Source organism: Amphiprion ocellaris, chromosome 19 (genome assembly GCF_022539595.1).
Source record: "Amphiprion ocellaris isolate individual 3 ecotype Okinawa chromosome 19, ASM2253959v1, whole genome shotgun sequence".
In the NCBI taxonomy this organism is placed as follows: domain Eukaryota; kingdom Metazoa; phylum Chordata; class Actinopteri; family Pomacentridae; genus Amphiprion; species Amphiprion ocellaris.
The window spans coordinates 8821360-8840756 of record NC_072784.1 but is presented as its reverse complement, the minus strand read 5'-3'; the positions used below and the strand labels follow the sequence as shown (position 1 = coordinate 8840756).

Sequence of the window (19397 nt, the reverse complement as noted above, 5' to 3'; positions counted from 1 at the left end):
TACTTTTCTTGCTTTTGAAAGAAAATATTTTTTTTCAATGATGATGACATTAAATTAATCAGAAATACAGTCTAGACATTGTTAATGTGGTAAATGCCTATTCTAGCTGGAAACAGATGATTTTTAATGGATTATCTACATAGGGGTACAGAGGAACACTTCCAGCAACCATCACTCTTGTGTTCTAATGCTACATTGTGTTAGCTAATGGTGTTGAAAGGCTAATTGATGATCAGAAAACCCTTGTGTAATTATGTTAGCACATGAATAAAACGGTGGGTTTTCATGGAAAACATGATGTTGCCTGGGTGACCCCAAACTTATGAATGGTAGTACATATATACTACATATATACTGACTGACTGGGCCTTTACTATATATAAAGGCCCAGTCAGTCCTTCCGGACGCAGATGTGTATGTAGGTGCAGGACCAATTAAGTTTTTTTTTTTGGCCTTTTGTTGGCTTTATTGGACAAGTTAGTAGAGAGGTAGACCCAGGCCATTGCATCTCGGACTATAGTCCTTGTTCATGGGTCAACCAATTGAGCTATCTGGGCCCCTATAGCACTATATGATTTCATATCACTTGATTTTACTCTTATTTAATTTCATTTTATCATCATATTTCTTTTGTCTTAAATTGGGGCTGATTTCATTTTTATTTTTAAAAAATATTTTATTTCTATTGTCATATTTTTAGTCAGTTGTCTGGTTTTAGAGTTTGAAGTTGTCAAATTTCTGCTGACTGCAAGACAAATTGCCCCTTGGGGATAATAAAGATTACCTCATTATAACCTGACAATTTGTTGACTTTTCAAGTGAAACGGAGTGAAGCGGAATAGATGTAGTCATTGTAATGTGACCCATGGGTTTGCGGATTACTGTTTTGAATCTGGGCTGCACAGTGGCTCTGTTGTTAGCGCTGTCGGCTCACATTGAGCTAGAAGATCCCCGGTTTGCTGGGCCTGGGATCTTTCTAACATGGAGTTTGCTTGTTCTACATGTGCAGCGTGGGTTTTCACCGGGTTCTCCGGCTTCCTCCCGCAGTCCAATAACATGCTCAGGTTAACTGGTGTTTCTAAATTGTCCATAGGTGTGAATGTGACTGTTTGTCTCTATATGTAGCCCTGTGATAGACTGGTGACCTGTCCAGGGTGAGCCTGCCTTCACCCTAAGTCAGCTGCGATAAACTCCAGCCCTCCTGCGCCCCTAATGAGGATTAAGCATTGTATAGATAATGGACCCATGGATGGATGTTTTGAATATTTGAGTTTGGAATGTAGTCAGATATAACAAGTAAGTAAGTAAATGGGACCGTAATTTACAAAAGACACATCATGCTGTACTGAACATGGAAATAGAATTCGCAATTGAGACCATAAACTCATTAGAATTATTTTTTACTGAGGTAATGTAACAAAAAATATATTAATTTTCTCACAGACCTCGATAGTATCAGACTTCCCTTTGCAAACAAAAGAGTTGCCTCCTGCTGGCCGTTAGAAAGAATGCAGGTTTGGGCAATATCTCGATAACTGATGCCAAAAGAAGACATCAGAGTGTTTCCAGCTTGCAATTTCCAGTTTTTGAAATGTTACTAAGAAATAGCAGTTCAAGGAAATGTGAAAGATATGGAACAGCAAGAAAACTTTCAGATATAACTGCACATTTGTTAAGCAGAAACATAAAGCAAACCCTCCATATGACTGCAGAGGACCATTGATGATGTTTGCTGCAAGGGATTTGTTTTCTAGTCTTCACATCAAAAATCCACAAACCATAAAAAAAACCTTTGCAATCTTGGATTTGCAAAACTCCTGAGCATTTGTGCAGCAAGTTATCCCACAAATTAAAATATGAAAAGGAAGACAATACAACAGAGATTTGCTGGGTTCGTGATTTAATAAAAATATGTTTGGTTTGCAACACACTGGTCTCCATTGCTGTTTACTATCTAGAGTCAATCCCTTTTAATTTTACCCATTAATTGAATTTCAATCACCTTTTGGCACAAGCGGTGTATCACAGCTTTGTAACAACACAGAGGAAACCTGAATGGATCAACATATGACTCATACAAACAGCTCCCCTGTGATTATCACATCTGATGGAATGAACCGGAACAAGTGTCCAGTATGTGTGGTATGAAATCTCTCAGAGTGTGTTGTGGTTTTGAATAAACCCTCAGGCTGTAATGTGGTCCAACCATTAACCACCTCAGAGAATATGGCTTATTAATGGAATGAAGCACCTGAAGGCATACATTTCAAAGTAATAAAAAAAAAAACGGACCAACTCTGCTGTTAGATAAGCTGCATGATTTGATTATTTATTAGTAATTAATATTATATGATCATAGGCATTCATCTATTTTTATATAAAAGCAGTGTAATAAAAGCAACACTTCTTCATCATAATGCAACACAGGATTTGCTTCCTGTGCTTTAAGAGACGGACATACTAACGAGAACACCTTACAGTGTAGAACACCACTAACTACAGCCTAAAAATGACCACAGAGTTGAATCAACACCTCGAAGCTTCACAAAGGGACAATTTGTTGCACTAGATCGTACATGTGTTGAAATTACTGTGTTGCCAATTACAGTGGAGGTAAAAATCTCGTGACGATGGGCTATACAGAACTGATTCTGACAGGTCAAAAGTGAGTCTCAAGCCTTCCAGCATCAAAACAAAGCATTTTAGTTGCTCTCTGGTTGCTGATTAAACTGATAAAACTCATCTCTGTGTATTAAAGTTACACATTTGGATTTTTTTAAAAATGAAAATAGTCCATACCTGTCTTAAAAGGGCTTAGGAAAGCCAGCTCTACAGGTTTTCCTCCTTTTAGGACAGGGGTGTCAAACATACAACTTTGCAAAGTGTAAAAATTATAGACACATTAACTGCAATCTTTCAATAAAAGTCATTGCTATTTTAAATTTGTCCACTTTACTGCCACAACTTTTACGTATTTTTTGGTGTAATTTTTATACATTTACAAGGCAGAAGGATAATTGAACCTTCTTCCTTAATAGTTACCATTTAGTTTGTATGATGTGTCACTTAAGGTGGTCAGAATTACTACACAGATGTGGAAATGAATGTAAATTTAAAATCATTTTTAGATCTTGACAAGTTGTTTTGATCAAAACCCTTTAAAGGGCACTCACTGAAATACTTTGAAATTCAAAATGTCAACCCTACAGTGTTATTGGAGGATGCAAAACTTTTAGATTTTTGTGACATTTTTCAAAATTTTTAATTTTCATGTTGAAATTCAAGGTTAATCAAGTTACCATACATAGTTCCTTGCCCGTTAGTGGTAATAAACAAAACAAAAAAAACATTCCAAGAAACATGTATATCATCACTTGGCACAGCTACTCAACCATAAAATGTGTGAGTTTCATCAGCAAACCATGGTTAGTTTTGACGTTTCGACCGCAAATATGGAAGAGGACCGAGCCACAAGTCCATCTTTTTCCAACTTTGGAGAAAAGAGAAAGTTTGATACTTTCCAGGCCTCTGCTGATTGGTCAAATGCCACGATGTAGTGTGCTGTAACGTAGAGTGGTCTTTGCTGATTGGCTGGGTGAAAACCACATGCTTCTCCACCTCACTGAGAGGCAGGAGCAACGCCAGATTTAATCTGTGTGGAAGTTACCAAATATGATCACTGTCCCATGAAGGGATAAAGTAAAATACTATATTGTGACTAAATGTTTTTGTGCCTTTGCAATGCACAAATGATAAACTGAGGCACAATATTGTTGAAATTTAACTAATTTTTCTTAAGAAATGTCAGTGTTCATAATGTTTTGCAAAAAGATGGTTCATTTAATGTGAACCTTTTTAGAATGTACTTTTTTGCACTAAAACAAATGGAAAAATTTGGAGTTGTCATTATTTGTCGGTTATTATGCTGTGATTGTACTGGTCCGGTCCACTTGAGATCAAATTGGGCTGTATGTGGCCCCTGAACTAAAATGAGTTTAACACCCCTGATCTAGAATGTGCAGATCTATGAATTCCATGTTTCTCTCTCCACTTATCACCTCCTCACTCGCTGCAGCTCGAGCACGCCAGCTCACCCACGAAAACTACTCTACACTACACACTGGCAAAGTGTAATATTGGAATAATTCAGTCAAACAACAGAAACCATTTCTGAAGAAGAATAAAGCGCTGTCATGCATACTGACAGCATTGGTTCTTTAGGTTTTGTTATACATGAAACCCCAAAAGTCTGAATTTGAGGTGCAAATGCCCAACCATTGTGTTGACTGCCCCTCATGACATGCCTTCCAGCATATAAAACACCAGACGGACAAGGTAACAAACATAAGTGTTAGCAGAGACAAACTAATGGTGTGTCTTGTATGATTTCTGAGCTGAATGTTTTCCATGTTGCACAGACAAACACAACTTTCCCTCCCTGTTTACGTAAGTGTAAAGTGAATCTTCTGCTAGGAAAATGACCAGCTAACAACATCATCCTTTATAATCTGGGTGAAAAATAAGCAATAAATTGAAGTCATATTGCTCATCTGTGCTGATTCTGTCCATCTCAACTCCACACCTCAGGTAATCTACAATAAATCTAGATCGTATTTATGTGTATTGGTCTGACTATTTTACCTCCTTTCATTGAAGATGTCAATGTCCCAGATCACATGAATTCTGAAGGTAAGCTGCTGAGATTTAGCTTCCGTCCACTTATTGTTCAGTGTTCAAAATGTGTGCTGACTTATATAACAGCTGCATTCAATGACCAACTCCCAACTGTATACAGGAAGACCTAATATGAAATGCATGGAGAGGTACTCGTAGAATTTGCCTGAACCTTAGAAAGCTGCATTAAATGACTCCGCGGAAACAGAAACATATCAAAGTGTGTCTAAACTAGCAGTAAAAACATTAAAAATAAAAGATTACGCTGATTAAATATCATGGAATTTTGAGACAGTGACAGAATATTACACACAAAATAAAAAGTTCTTCATCAAACACATTCTTGCAAGGTGAGAAAGGTTTTGATTTACATTTGCATTAGAATCGTGACAGAAACAGTCATGAAGAAGATTCTGCTACATTTACACCATAGGAGAAATTAAATACAGAACAGTGCTAAATTAATTATCTACATAACAAGTGCAATTTCTTTGTGGTCATTCCTTATCTGACCATTGTATTTCACCCACATTTCCCAAGAGACACAAGTCTTTACAGTGAATCTTCTACCAGCTCAAAGCACTAATCGACAAGTCCGGCCTAATTTGTGTCTTTGGCTTTCGTTCCAGGACGTTTTTACATAAAGGCACCACTACAAGAGCAAATTTGAAACCATTTTTCTCAAACCTACTGTGGCTCAGTCACTTCTGTTCATTTCCACATGACGTATAGATCATTGATAAGCCCAGAGGAGCTCCCATCACAGCCAAGTATACCTTCGTGGCAGGCCTCCATTTTCTGCTCTTCTAACATTTGACTTGCTAAAACTTCTGCAGTAGTTCTACAGGCTTGTCAACCAAAACACAGCCTGGGTAAGACTGTGCAGCATCAGCTGTGAGGACTCTACAACTACATGATTCCATACTGTCTTCTGATTGGCTGGTTAGGAGCTGTGTGTCGTGTACTGCAAGTGCTATGGTCATGACGACACAAATTTAAGAATCAGCTGTTGGTCAGTGAGATAAAGGACCATCATTTGGATGGAAGATCAAATGTTCTCATCAAGGTCAGACAGTCTAAAATCATATCGTGTACAGGCGGTTGTTTGTGACGTTGTGCTGGTGCGATAGCCACGCTGAACAGTGATTTACAGTCACGGGAAACAGAACATTTCACAAGACGTTTTTGCACACAGCATGCTCGTAGTCAACAGCCTGTGGACGGGAACAAAAGATAAGATACTGAAGTTGGGTGGGTAAAATTCCGGTTCTATCAGAATTTACCCCCAACCTATTTGGCCCTATAATATACCGTAGTACTTGCAGATATTTAAATGGTAATCCAAAAAATTTTCAGAAAAGGAAAAGAACCTGTGAAGCAAAGCTCCCCTGTAGCAACTGTTTACTCTGATGTCATTATAGACAAAAAAAAACATGTTTACGTAAAAATGAAAAAGCTTTAAATTACTCTGACCCTTATTGAATGTGTGGTTGTAACAGGTGTTTGATATAATGTCCAAAAAATGGCTAAAGACAGATTTTAAGAAAACAGTCTTCATATTATAAGTCAAAAGTGAAGAAAATGCCATGTTATTGTGGGAGTAATGTCATTGTTTTATGAGAAAAATTCTGAATATGTGGAGAATGAACTTTAATTGCTCCAAGATAAATGCATATTTTAATACTCCGTAGTAAAGAGCTTCTGTTGCCATGAAAAAGTAACAACTATATAAGTTGGAATTACTCTAGCCAGTCCAATAACACACACTGTTCTTAATTTGTGATCTATTTCTGAAAACATGACTTAATTACCACAATTCATGACCTTCTCTTATAAAATTGAGATAATGTTTTATTTTCTATTTTGTTTTCTTTCCCTTGCACTGTCTTTTATTCTTGTAAAAGTACCTCTGTATCTCACAATATGTCTATTTTCACCCCCAAAAATTCAACTTGATCTTGTACTTATTGAAGTTTCAGTACAAATTAATACTTACTTAGTCTCTTTCTCAGATCTTGATCCTCAAACTTAATTTCTGATTAATCTAACCTAATAATTTTATTGCATGTGTTGTTAATGTTCTGATTTTAGTTTTTATGCAGGATTTCTCCCCCCATCATAGCATTGTCAGGTAGTGCACACATCAAGGGGGTGTTTGAAGCATGGAAGCAGGTAACTGGTACTATCAGTAGTTTTTTTTCTAAATGAAATACACAGTGATATTCCAATCTGTCTACGTTGGCTTATTTATCATAAATTATTACAGAGTGGGTGAGTTACATATATGTTGTTGCAGACTATTTACAACGAGGAATCCAACAGCTCAACAGCTGTGTTGGTCTGTAGCACAAAATGTGTTAATTTCACAAAAAAGGCTGTAAGAAGGTATTTTTCAGGGGTTGTTTTTGGGGTGGGACTCATTAATCAGCTTACCAAAGTAGAAAACAACCAGAGTGTTGCTTTTAATGTTTGCTCAGAGGTATTTCAACTCAAAGTATTATCTTTTCCTAAACCTAACAAAAAGATGGAACCTAAACAAAAGCGAAGTGCAACTGGAAACAAACAAAACAAAGTTTCCACATGGTATTTAAAGCCCACTCTACTAGGTGAAAGTCCAATTTATGCCTGTCCACCCCTCCCACTTCCATCTACAGATTTTACTTTTGTTTTTATATGCAAAGTCAAAGAAATGTGAAAGCAACATGGCTTGGATGGATGCAGGCCAACAGAAAAAAATAGCTGAAAAACATAGGCGTCTCACACTTTCACAGCCTTTATGACAAAATTAGTGTTTTTGCCTTGCGGACCAACATAGCTGTTACACACTTTGGTGTGTGACTGAGTTAAACTTTCAGTTTCAACATTTTAACCACTGTGGTAATTACTTTAATATTGAGCTGCTTGATTTTGAGTTGAGTTTTCAATTTAATTGTGAATTAACTAACCCTGTGAAAAACAATTCTGTGTGCAATATGGCAATTCAATTCTTCTTTCACTTTGACATCATAGCTGTGCTGAAACAATAAGGCCAAGACAAACAGCCCAATCTAGCTCCATCACCTTTACCCTTCAATAAGTTATATTCATAATGTAATACACCTTTCTTATTAAACTCTGTGAGGCTGGTTCCATTTACAGGACGGTTGGAGGACATCTGCGGAAAGAGTCGTCCTATCTGCTACTCTGCTTCACCTCTTGGCCTTCAGGCTGCATCTCTTTTGTCGGCTCCTCAGCCTCTACCTGTGAGGGTACCTGCTCAAAAGACCCCTGGATCTTCTCCGTTATGACGTCACCTGCAGTGTCACTTGGAGTCTCTAGTGCAGCTGGAGAGATGGGAGGTTGAATGCTGCTGCTCTCAGTGATACTCCTCTCCATAGTTGTCTCCTCAGCTTGTCCGATGGAGCTGGTTTCACTTATGGAGTCTGATCCTGCCCCTGACCGCTGGAACAACCTCTGACCTGTGACACAAGGTAAATGTCAAGAACAATTGTGCGACAGATAGAGCTCACAGAAAGCAAGGGCAAATTACTGTCCAAACCAGACATCAAATTGCAAAATTACAGCCATTCTCTGCCAATTTCTGCAGGACGATACTCCAAACCTCAGGGAGTGCTGTCCTGGCGAGTATGTTGGTCATGAGCTTGTCAATGACAGTACTCGATCAAATAGCCCTGTGAGTAGTAAATTCCTTCCCAAACGTACAGAACGTTGTTGACAAGTGTTGTCAGAAGGTGGTGCTACAGACTACATTACATATGACTGTACTAAACAGAGAAGAAGAAGAAGCTGGAAACAAAAGTAGCTGTTTGCCAACTGCTAAAATGATTAACAGAAGAACAAAACTTTTTCTATCTATGAAGAAAAATAATGAAAAAAATGAGGAGAAGTCTTCAGGAACTGCTTTTCATTGGGAAAGATGTTTCATGTCAGCTATCATTGGCCATGTTTCAGCTGTCCAGAGGTCAAGACAACGAAGCAAGCGGGGAAACTAATCAGTCATGTGAATTAGATATTTGCTAAATCAGAACTTATTCAAAGAGGTGTTTTTGTTAAAACCACCTTAATTGAGCATAAAATTTTTTAAATTTTTTTAATTGGGAAAGTTCTTCATATTTTACTGTTTCAATCTGTTATATTTCAAAATGCACATAAAAATATGGAATGGAAACATGGCTACTTTTCATTTTTGAAATGGTTATTAAGCCACTGTTGGTGAAACTCCACACCTGCTGTTGAATGTCTTTTTATACACTGTATAAAAAGACATAACCTTTTTTTTTCTCACTGTATGACATTAAATCAGACTAAACATTTCCTGTTTTAGGTCAGCTGGGATTACCAGAAATATTTCTATTTGCTAAATGCCAGAATAATGAGAGGTTTTTGTATTACTTTCTTCAAAGTCAGAAGTTTGCATACATTTCCTTTGTATTTGGTAGTTTTGCCTTAAAACTGTATGACTTGGGTCAGACATTCTGGGTATCCTTTCATAAGCTTCTCACAGTACTTTGCTGGAATTTTGGCCCATTCCTGCTGACAGAACTGGTGTAACTGAGTCAGGTTTCTAGGTCGCTTTGCTCGCACACACCTTTTCAGCTCTGCCCACAAATTTTCTACGAGACTGAGATCAGGGCTTTATGATGGCCACTCCAAAACATTGACTTTGTTGTCCGTAAGCCCCTTTGAAACTAATTTGGCAGTATGCATAGGGTCACTGCCCATTTGGGGGACCCATTGGCACCCAAGCTTTAACTTCCTGGCTAATGTTGCTTCAATATTTTCACATAATGTTCATTCCTGATGATGCCATCTACTTTGTGAAGTGTACCATTCCCTCCTGCAGCAAAACACCTCTACAACATGATGCTGCTACCTCCGTACCTCACAGTTGGGATGGTACACTCAGGCTTGAAAGCTTCTCTCTTTTTCCTCCAAATGTAATGATGGTCATTATGGTCAAACAGTTCACTCTCAGTTTCATCAGGCCACAGGACATGTCGCCAAAAATTGTTCTGGAGTTAATACGCACATTTTGCAACAAAACACCTTCATCTTTAGGACACAGAACCTTTCCTGAGCGGTATGATGGCTGGACATTCCCATGGTGTTTATATTTGAGTATAATTGTTTGAACAGATGAACATGGAACCTTCAGGCATCTGGAAATTGTACCCAAGGATGAACCGGTGGTCCACAATTGTCTTCCTGATATCGTAGCTTAGAGTATGACATGCTGACTTTACTATGTGACTAAAGGCAATTCCACAACGTGCACTTGAGGTTTGGCTATTGTTTGAATAACAGATCCTATTTGAGATTACACAAGATGAGTTATACTACCTGGCAGTCTCTTTGAAGAAGAAGTGGGAGCGTCTTGAAGTGACAGCTTTCCTGCCTGGGCCTTGGTAGAGTAAGTCACCTCTGTGGAATCCAGGGAGCCTAAGGACACAAACCATTAATATTCACACGTATGTTGCATATACACTGACAAACACTCACATACTTGGTGACAGTATATAATACAGGTACAGTTTTTAGAAGAATAAATCTAGAGTCTTTTGCACGGTTACAGTGTTGTTATGTACAGGACTTTAACTATAGTTAAATCCTACATTATTCTTTTTAACAATCATTTTTTTCATTATGGCCACTTTCGCTTGAAAAAACTTGAATATGGCTTTAAAGCCTTGCCTTGTCTTGTGAGCAGCCACATTGTGAAACCCTTTTCTTGTAGCCATAACTTGTAAATAACTAGATCATCAGCTGTTCACAGTTTACGGTGTATCAGAATGCTTTAGAATGTGTTAGAAATTACTGGTACCATTTGGATTGGTATAGAAGCTGCATTTTTTCAAAATTATGTGACACTATGAATGTTAGAGTGGCTTTGTCAGCCAAAGTGTAAGAGCATTGCAATGATTATCATCGTCCCAATAAAAAGCATCATGCCGTACCTGCAGCTAGGTTGAAGGTCCTTCCCTTAATGGAGCTTTGAACTGGGGAGAACCAGTTCAACACAGAGCCAACCAGAGGAAGCTGCCTCAGCATCCCCTTGAACACACAGACATCAAGGAAGTCATATATTTAAATAAGTTGATTCATAAAGCCAACAACACTCACAGTCAGTAAAGCAAAAGAGTAACCAACATTATGTGCCACATCCATTTTACATGCACACATACCTCTTCAATGAGTTTCTCCTCGTTGGCCTTTTGCAGCTGCAGCTCTGCCTCCAGGATGCCTTTCCTCACCACCTCTGTCATGTTCTCCAACAGCTACACAGGAAACAATCAAAAACATTTGGAAATGCGAAACAACAACCAAAACTGGAGCATAATTTAGAGGAGGTATTCCAAGATATAGATTTAACATCAATGAAGGATCCTCAATACCCTCTGGATCACTCTGATGGATTTTCCTTCTTATTTATTTCCAAACTAAAGTCTGACATTTACTGTTTAGCTCTTTAGATCAAGCAGACATTTTTGTATCTCCAACGTGCTGAACTTGAAGTGATGAGCAGCCCAAGCAAACAGCCAGATTAGGACTACCAAGTAGAGCAACTACTATCAGCAAACCAAAAAAAGCAATTTATCCTCTTTTGAATCAGGAAAAAATTACGCATCAAATCCATTCAAAAATGTAGTCACTCTTTGGATCCTATCCCTATTCAAGATCTTTAAAACTGGTAATTAGGGCTATTTAATCCAAATACTAGGGGAGCTGGTTACAAAGTTATATGAACTTGATCAGCTTAAATTATTCTTACAACTTTTACTGGGAGAATGTCACTCCTGAAGACAAGATGCTTCACTCTGTTGGAACTACAGAAACACAGAGTCCACTGATTAATGTGAGTGTCTACGTCTTGCTTCCAGTCAGAGTAATTCAAGAGTAGGGATGGGTATTGTTAAGATTTTAATGGTACTACTAACAGTTCATTTTACAAACAGGACTGGTAAAAAGGGCAACGCTGCCAAATTCCAGAAACCACCTGCCCAGTGGCACAGTGTTCCTGCCACCTGGAGGTGCTGGGGTTGAGTGCAATACAAGCCAGGTGGTGGCCAAACTTAAATTGAAAGCACTTTTTGTTATTATTTATTGACCTTCATGTATTCTATAAAGTGAGTATGGCGGTTACCCTTCCACTCTCCACTATGTCCCTTCCAAGAGCAGCTATTGTATCCACTAGCTCGCAAACATCCACATCTTCAGTCACCATGCCCACAAAAATACAGTCCTCCTCTCTTCCAAACTCAGAGCCTGGAATGAAATAAAGAGAGAAGGAGAGAGAGAGACAACAGAAATGTTAAGTAATAGGAATACTGTGTCAAAGTGTCTCTTACAAGCCTCTCAGATGTGAAGACTTACTAACCAGAGGAGAAGATGATGTCAGTGTCAAGCTCTTGTAGTTTCTTCAGCAGCTCAGTGTTAATTTTCTCCAGCTCCTGCTTCCTCCTGATCTCATCCATTCCATCAGCCTGCGGCTCGTACCTGAACAGAAACACATCCATCACAGCCCCATGTTTGATTCCTACTGTGCACCACAGCAGATCTTGTCATTTAATTGTTAAACACACAGTAATTAGAAATAAAACACGCAACAGTGCTAGTTTTATCTTTGAGAGATGCTTTGTTTAATTCAGACAAAGTTATCAAACATGTAGATGTTAATCCTGCATCTCAACAACTTTCAAACCAATTAGATTTTCTCTTTCATACAAGATGATGAGTGAATGCTACATTTACTACAGAGCTCTGAATAGTTCACCCAGGCTTACCGAACAGCTCCTAGGCCAGGCCAGCTGTGCTCCTCTATGTATCTAAGCGAGGGTGAATGTCGGTGGGTCTGTTCTCTGAAGTCCTGTATCAGGCACAATGTGGAATCCATCACAGGAACCACCTCCATCAGCTTCACTACCAGGTCTTCAACATCCTCTTGCTGGGTCCCCAGGACTGGATGGGAGATAGAAGTCAGAGTCATGACAGTTTCTTGCTAATGTTTTCACCCTTGCTAACAATATTTAACAATACTACACCATGTCCCAAAAGGTCATTCTCCCCAGAGAAACAAAGTTCAAAGACTGAATATACAATATAATCAATTTATTCAATAATCACTATTTCCCCCTTTCATTTTGATCACGGTCACGATCAGTCTTTCAGGCATGGAATGTACGAGGTTCTTGAGCGTGGATGGTTTTATCTTCCCCCACTCCCGCAAAGCCCTAGAGTTGAACTGTTTCATGGTAGTCAGTGTTGGACTGGTAAAGATGCGACTGATCATGATTCCCGAACATTTCTCCACTGGACTGAGATCAGGGGAGATTTGATGGCCGTTCCTCCTCATGCAGAAAGGCAGGCAGATGCTCAGAACACCATTGCTGTGTCATACAGGCAGTATGAGCAGGGGCACCATCTTCCATAAATACCAATTCCAAACATCTGTTCAACATTTTCCATTCAGTCACAGGCCCTGATTCTTTTTTCCTCCTGGCCAAAACTGGAAGTAGTACCTTTTCTAGACTGTTGTTGTTATAATATTGTGCGTTAACAGTGGTACCTTGAGGCACAATGTGCAGCTCTGAGAGACCTGAAGCAGACATAGCTCCACAAACCATACTATGTGCACTGAATTTCACTTGCTTAGAAGATGGTACTTTTTCACAATCATTTGTATAACTATGGTGGTTTTGGCTGTTGGGTGTTGGAAATAAGTAGAGAGGGCATTCATCAGAGAAAATCCAGTTCTCCCAGTCGTTTGGAGTCAGAGTTATGTACTTCTCTGTGAAAGCCAGTCACTTTTCCTTTTGCAGTTTTGCGAGTCCTGTGGTGCGCTGCCTCTTGTAAGCTTTCAGCCCCAATATTTCTGTTAAGTAATGATGCACAGTGCTCTTACAAACATCTTCTTCAAGATTTTTCAGCCTCTGACTGAGTCACCGGCATTACTGGTGTCTTTTACCCTTGGTCTTTCTCATCAGATCTTTGGCTCTTGCAGTTAGGCCAGATGGACGTCCTGAGCAAGGCGAGTCTTTGAAGGATCCTCCTTTATTGTACCTTTGCCACCACTTCTACACCCAGCGGATCCTTCTGCCAAGGACTTGAGCTACCTGCTGACGGGTTTTTCCTGCATGTCAAAGACCAATGGCCTGTGCACGAATCTCAGACTCTGAAAGAGTAGCTTTTCCACCCTTCACCATGGTAACAACACTTCCAAAATTTGGCTGTGAGTGTAATGCATGTTGGTCAAGCAAGAGATTTACATACTGGGACCTGACAGTTTGATCAGACAAACAACCAAATAGTACCTGGTTGACCAGATGTAACCCACTTTGGTGACAAACAATCAAACATGCTGCCCAGTGGGAAGAACAAACTTTTGGGACATAGTGGATTAATAGATAAAAGCAGAATGTTATCCTTGCATGTCTGTGTGCTTTCATGTCACCTGCAGCAGTCACAAGGGGGCTGAAGCGAACACAGGTACCCTCTTCTTCGAGCTCCACCACATCTACTCCAGAGGTGGGAACCAGCTGGGCCAGCTGTTCACCTAGCTATACACACAAAAATTAAACAATACCCAGTATAAGTACCCACTTTTGTCAGTCAGAACCAACACCACAACTTTGTTTTGTTAAAAAAAAGGTTCAGAAAAAGGGTTTTAATTCTTTAAACTTTTTTTTTTTGCTTTGTAACACACACAATACACATACACACAAAGTTAGCATCGCCCTCCACCATTATCATTAAAATGCCAAATGAGGGAATATCATATCATATCATTGGAGTATTAGTGACAAGGAGCACTGAAGCTGCTGTAGCATTGTGCGGTGGCCCAAGACTGTACTGAGACACTTTATGTTGTCTTTTCTTTTAATTTGCCACCCACCTGTAGATTTGTGCAGCTTTTGCTAGCATTAGCCCAAATATACAAGCTACAGTATATTTTTAAGAAGGGAAAACACTCACCCATCTGTTGAAGGCATCAAGGACCTCTTTCTCTCCAGCACAGAAACCCTCCACTGAACCCTCACGGGATGCTAACAACATGGGAAAAGAGAGAAAAAAAGGAATACAGCAATGTCATCTGTAACTGTACTTTTTGTCATAGCAATGTATCGCCCTAAAGCTGCTACAGTGATAGTCAGTGGGAGATGGAGATAACTCACTAATGTAGTTTGTCATTTCAGTGAATTGTTGAAGGATGGTACCTTTATTGATCATTTAAAGAAACACTTCATTAAATTTACATAGGAAGTTTAGTTTACTTATGATCAGGGGCACCATTTAGTCCCATTTTTAACTCCTAACCTTACATTACAACAAAATAATCTTCTTTTGGCTACAAAACAATGAGTAGCTGTAATTTATTTTAATAAAGAAAAATCACATTTCAGTTCCAGAAGAAAGAGGTCACAGCTACAAAAAATTGTTTCAACTTTGATCAGAACATCATACCAGTGCATTGCAACACAGTTAGAAAGCAGTTTTTGATTAAGACGTATCTGACCATCCTATCTCACACCAAGCAACCTTTTTCTCTTCCCTAAAATCAAGTTTGCACTTGAGGAAACCCTAACGTGTATCTAACTCTAGTCCTGTTTCTTTCACCTTAACTTAACTTCATTAGCTAGAGCATTCTAGGATTTACACGGGTTTGTCCATGCTTTTATTTTTTCCAGTGGATGTGCTTAAAACAGGCATCACCCCTGCTTCTCATCATACTTTGACTGTCTCCCTTTATTTGATGACCGTCAGACTAGCAACAATATGTCAAAAAAAAAAAAATCCAACTTGCAGGTCATTGGCATGAGTCAACTCAGAGGAATGTACATGCATTTTATTTTATGGTTCTCTTGGAATCAGACAGTGTCTGTTACAGAGATGCCAGCTGAATGGTCGGAGCCATTGATTGATTTTGCTCTGAAGCTGAGGCTTTAGCAGAAGTCACTGACTGAATGTTAGATATTGAATGCCATGGACAGACACTGGAAAAAAATCTCATTTGCATCTGGCTACTCTCTTCAGACTGCTGTACCTGAAAAACATGTACAGAGCGTGTTTCTGGGTTGAAGAGAGTTAGTGCCTCTTCCTCAGCCCTGCTGCACTATAACTCACCATTTCACTACCTTATATTACAAGCTCAACCATCCTACTGACTCCAACAAACATTATACATCTACTTTCATTGTGTTATTGGAAAATTTACATAAAACTTATCATAAGCAGATTAAGATCTGCAGCTGCTGTACAGTACTGTCTTTATTTCATGTCTCTTAAAATGTGTGCAGTTATGTTTGTACAGTCCAGAGTGTGAGACCCTCACCGGCGCTCATTTCTTGGGAAAACTTGAACAGCACCACAGGAGACTTTAGTTCATCCTCCACCTTTTGGACACAGAGACACAGATCAGGAATTGGAGGTATTCATTACTATGCTTAGATTAGTGATCTATATAACATGCAAAACAATTACAATCAGTTTGAAAGGGTGCAATGCGAACATGTGTTTCAAAGTTTGCCTTTTGCCCATGCCTACTTAAGCACTGTATGTTATGTCAATAAAGTCACATACAGTTTTTGTTTGAGTTATCAAACTGCTCTGTAAGGTGGTGGTGCCTCGAGTCGTTGCCTCTCAGTGGTATGGAGCAGCCCAATCCAAAGCTACAGGTCCAACTATAGATTAACTGGCCGTCACACGTTGGCTCAGCTGACACTTGATTCAAATTAATACAACAATTGTGTATATTTTCTAGTGCAAACCAATTAATGCATGGGATTGGGCATTTCAAATACTCCATTACCACTGTAAAATGCTTCAAAAGCAAGCCTAAATACCATGCAACCAGGTGATTGATGCCAGCAGCACCTGGGCACACCTGTGCCTTTGCGCATATCATCCATGGATGGTGTCTTCACTTTCGGGTTACCTTAATAGTAGGAGCAAACTAAGCTGTGCTGATTAACAAGAATTCAATTCAGCAAACATCTCATCTCAGTGAAGTTACACATAGTAGATTTCATAATTTTTGAACCACTGAGACAGGAAATAAAACCTCTAGAAAGGCCCATCAACAATGACATCCAGGTGAGAGATAAAGGCAAGCATCATGCCTGGATGGGACTGACAGTGAGGCTACTGTTTCCAGGATGTTGGTGTGAGGGTCATGAATAATTCGCAAGCATGTGTAGTGCCGTCAAATTAGAAAACTAAAAAAGTTGTTTTAGTTAGTTTATCCTCAATATACTTTGAACAAAGCTACGGCCAGATCAGAAACAGCTTTTGGTGATATTGTCGATCTATTTTTGTAATTTTCCAAAATAAACCAGGTGTTGGAGGTGTGACAATAAATAGAGTTTGAGCTGATGCTTATTTTTATTATTAAAAAAAAAGACTTCCATGACACACGAGTGCAAAACGACGATGCCTCCAAGAAGCCTCATAAAATGTCAAAAAAGTGGAGCATCTACTGTATGATCACATCTCACCCTCTCTTTAGCTACACCATGTAGTGTGGAAACTTGACAAAGGTATAAATACTTATACATTTACATAAATACTTAGGACACAAAATAAGACCTTAAGGGTTTCAAGATTATTCCAATAGCTGGGAAATTTGCATTGTTACAGCAAAGTGAATAGTAACAAAAATGTTGTACAAATTCTTCCACTGGTAGAAATTCAGATATGTACATAATCCACTGCTACTGGACAGAGTGATACTGCACAGATTCTTTGGTGAGTAGGAAATACTGGTATTGCCCACATTCTTGTATATGTATAAGAAAAAATCCATTGTACAGAGACTTCGTAAATGTTTAAAATATTCAAAACACAAGGGTTTCAATGCATTGATGTTGCACCAGAGTGCTTGGTCTACTGGGAGTTGGTTGTAAAGTCTGACAGCAGCAGAAAGGAAAGCTCAGTGGGATCTCTCCTTTACACACTGCAGGTGAAGCTGCCTGTCAATGACATAGCTGTCCAGTGCTGTCAGAGTGTCCTGCAGGGGATGGGATATGTTCTCTAACAGCTTAGCCAGCATCCCTCCACCACCTCCACTGGGCCTAGGGGGCATCTCAGGACAGAGCTGCCCTTCTTTCCCAGTTTGCTAAATCTCCTCAGCCTCAAGGAGAGTTGAACTATTTTGCATGATTGGTATGTGCAGGACCTAAGAAGACTTGAGATGACGCCCATCTTTCAAATGTTGGGGAAAGTTAATGTGCGCAACAAAAAAAACCTCCATTTGATATCAGTGCACTCGAGCACTAGCAAGGTGATCATGCCACTCTGTAACTGATGGGACATGACCTGTGACCAATGTTTGTCTAGTCTGATTCACTGGATGTAGGTTGTGGGTATAAGCCTACTACTGGCTTGCATTCTCCCCTCCTTCCACTGTCTGCATGTGACAGTTTTCTTCGCCACAGGCTACAGCAACAGAAACCTCTGGCAGCACATTACTGCACTGAAAATGAAACTGAAAGGCAAGTTTTGCCTGGCTTTGGTGGATAATCCATTTTAATGACTGTGCTTGTCTTCCTGTGTGCAAATGTTCCACCACAAAAATTTCCATTGTCACTATTTTAAAGGACGACCAAGCCACAATATTTGCTTAGCACCACCCACGATGACTGTGATAAAGAAATACAAACAAACCAGAGCATGTTTTGTCCTATGGCAGAATGATAGTGTGGTGCAACCAGACCATTACTTTCTGGAGAATGACGTGGAAAAGTGAATACAGCAGTTCTTTTCCAACAGTTCGCTGGACAAATTGTCAATGGATGTCAAAAAGCTCTGTATTTCAGGGCAGTACCATTGGACATCAGTTAACAAACACTCATCACAGGCACTTCCAGCACCCAGAATTATGTCTAGGTCTAACTCTATATAGTCTAAAGGGGAGTCCAATATCCTTCAGTGATGATAATAACTGAATTAACCTAGTGTAACTATCATGTGCCATGCTCTTTATATTACGTAGGATGTTTACTCATTCTTAGTTGTAAACCTCTTGGCTAGATGATTGTAATTCCTTATTATAAAGATGTCCCAACAACCAATAAAACTCAATAAAATTCAAGCCTAGTGGTCTAATGACACTTCATGTATTTACTTGTTAAAATAAAGGAAACAATGGGATCAACTCCACATTGCATATTCATTAATTATTCATGACCCTTGTATTTTGTCCAAAGGCAACAAAGCATTTTGAGTGTGGAGAGGCATTCCCAGAAGTACCTCAAAGAACATGCCTGAGTGGTCCACATCCTAAACAATTAGGAAGAAGTGAACAGTCACAGTTCATCAGCCAATGGAGACCCAAATACCGCTGAGCTGAGGGTATGTGGTAGGTGAAGGAAAATGTTTAGGGGTGACAGGAAGAGAGAAAGGAAAAAAAAAGGGGGTGGGCAGTTTGAAAGGGGCTGTGAAGGAGATGGGAAAAGGCTTGGTCCCACCTACAATAGAGAGCATGAGAGAGCCCAGAACGTCCCGCAGTGAAGCCCCGGAGATGGGCGGGATCGGTGACACCACGCCCTGGAACCAAGGTAACCCACACTGACTTTCACTACAAAAAAAGACTCATACATAGACTGTGACTGCAGAAAAGAACTCATACAAACTGCTGTGTCTCCCTCCTACTTTTACCAAGCTACATTGAGTCTGAATACGCCAACACTCTGATTGTTCACTGGATCTGAAGTGTTGCAGTGCGACTAATC

General features: G+C 39.4%; 1 protein-coding gene across 4 annotated transcripts in view; it reads right to left on the bottom strand.

Annotated features, from left to right (window-relative positions):
- Nucleotides 1-1884: 1884 nt before the first annotated feature.
- Nucleotides 1885-19397, bottom strand: part of pdxdc1 (pyridoxal-dependent decarboxylase domain containing 1) — a 35378-nt gene continuing 17865 nt past the window's right edge. For 2 of the 4 annotated variants that reach the window (XM_055005242.1, XM_055005241.1), the window contains exons 14-24: nt 19138-19212; nt 16001-16061; nt 14644-14714; nt 14123-14228; nt 12456-12630; nt 12050-12168; nt 11816-11937; nt 10857-10949; nt 10629-10725; nt 10015-10113; nt 1885-8132 (exon numbers count right to left, since the gene is read on the bottom strand). In XM_055005242.1, coding sequence (XP_054861217.1) covers nt 7846-8132; nt 10015-10113; nt 10629-10725; nt 10857-10949; nt 11816-11937; nt 12050-12168; nt 12456-12630; nt 14123-14228; nt 14644-14714; nt 16001-16061; nt 19138-19212 — 1305 coding nt within the window. In that variant the 3' untranslated portion in view covers nt 1885-7845. The remainder of the gene's footprint in view (nt 8133-10014; nt 10114-10628; nt 10726-10856; nt 10950-11815; nt 11938-12049; nt 12169-12455; nt 12631-14122; nt 14229-14643; nt 14715-16000; nt 16062-19137; nt 19213-19397) is intronic. The other 2 variants (XM_023295761.3, XM_023295760.3) reach the window with 1 other exon arrangement.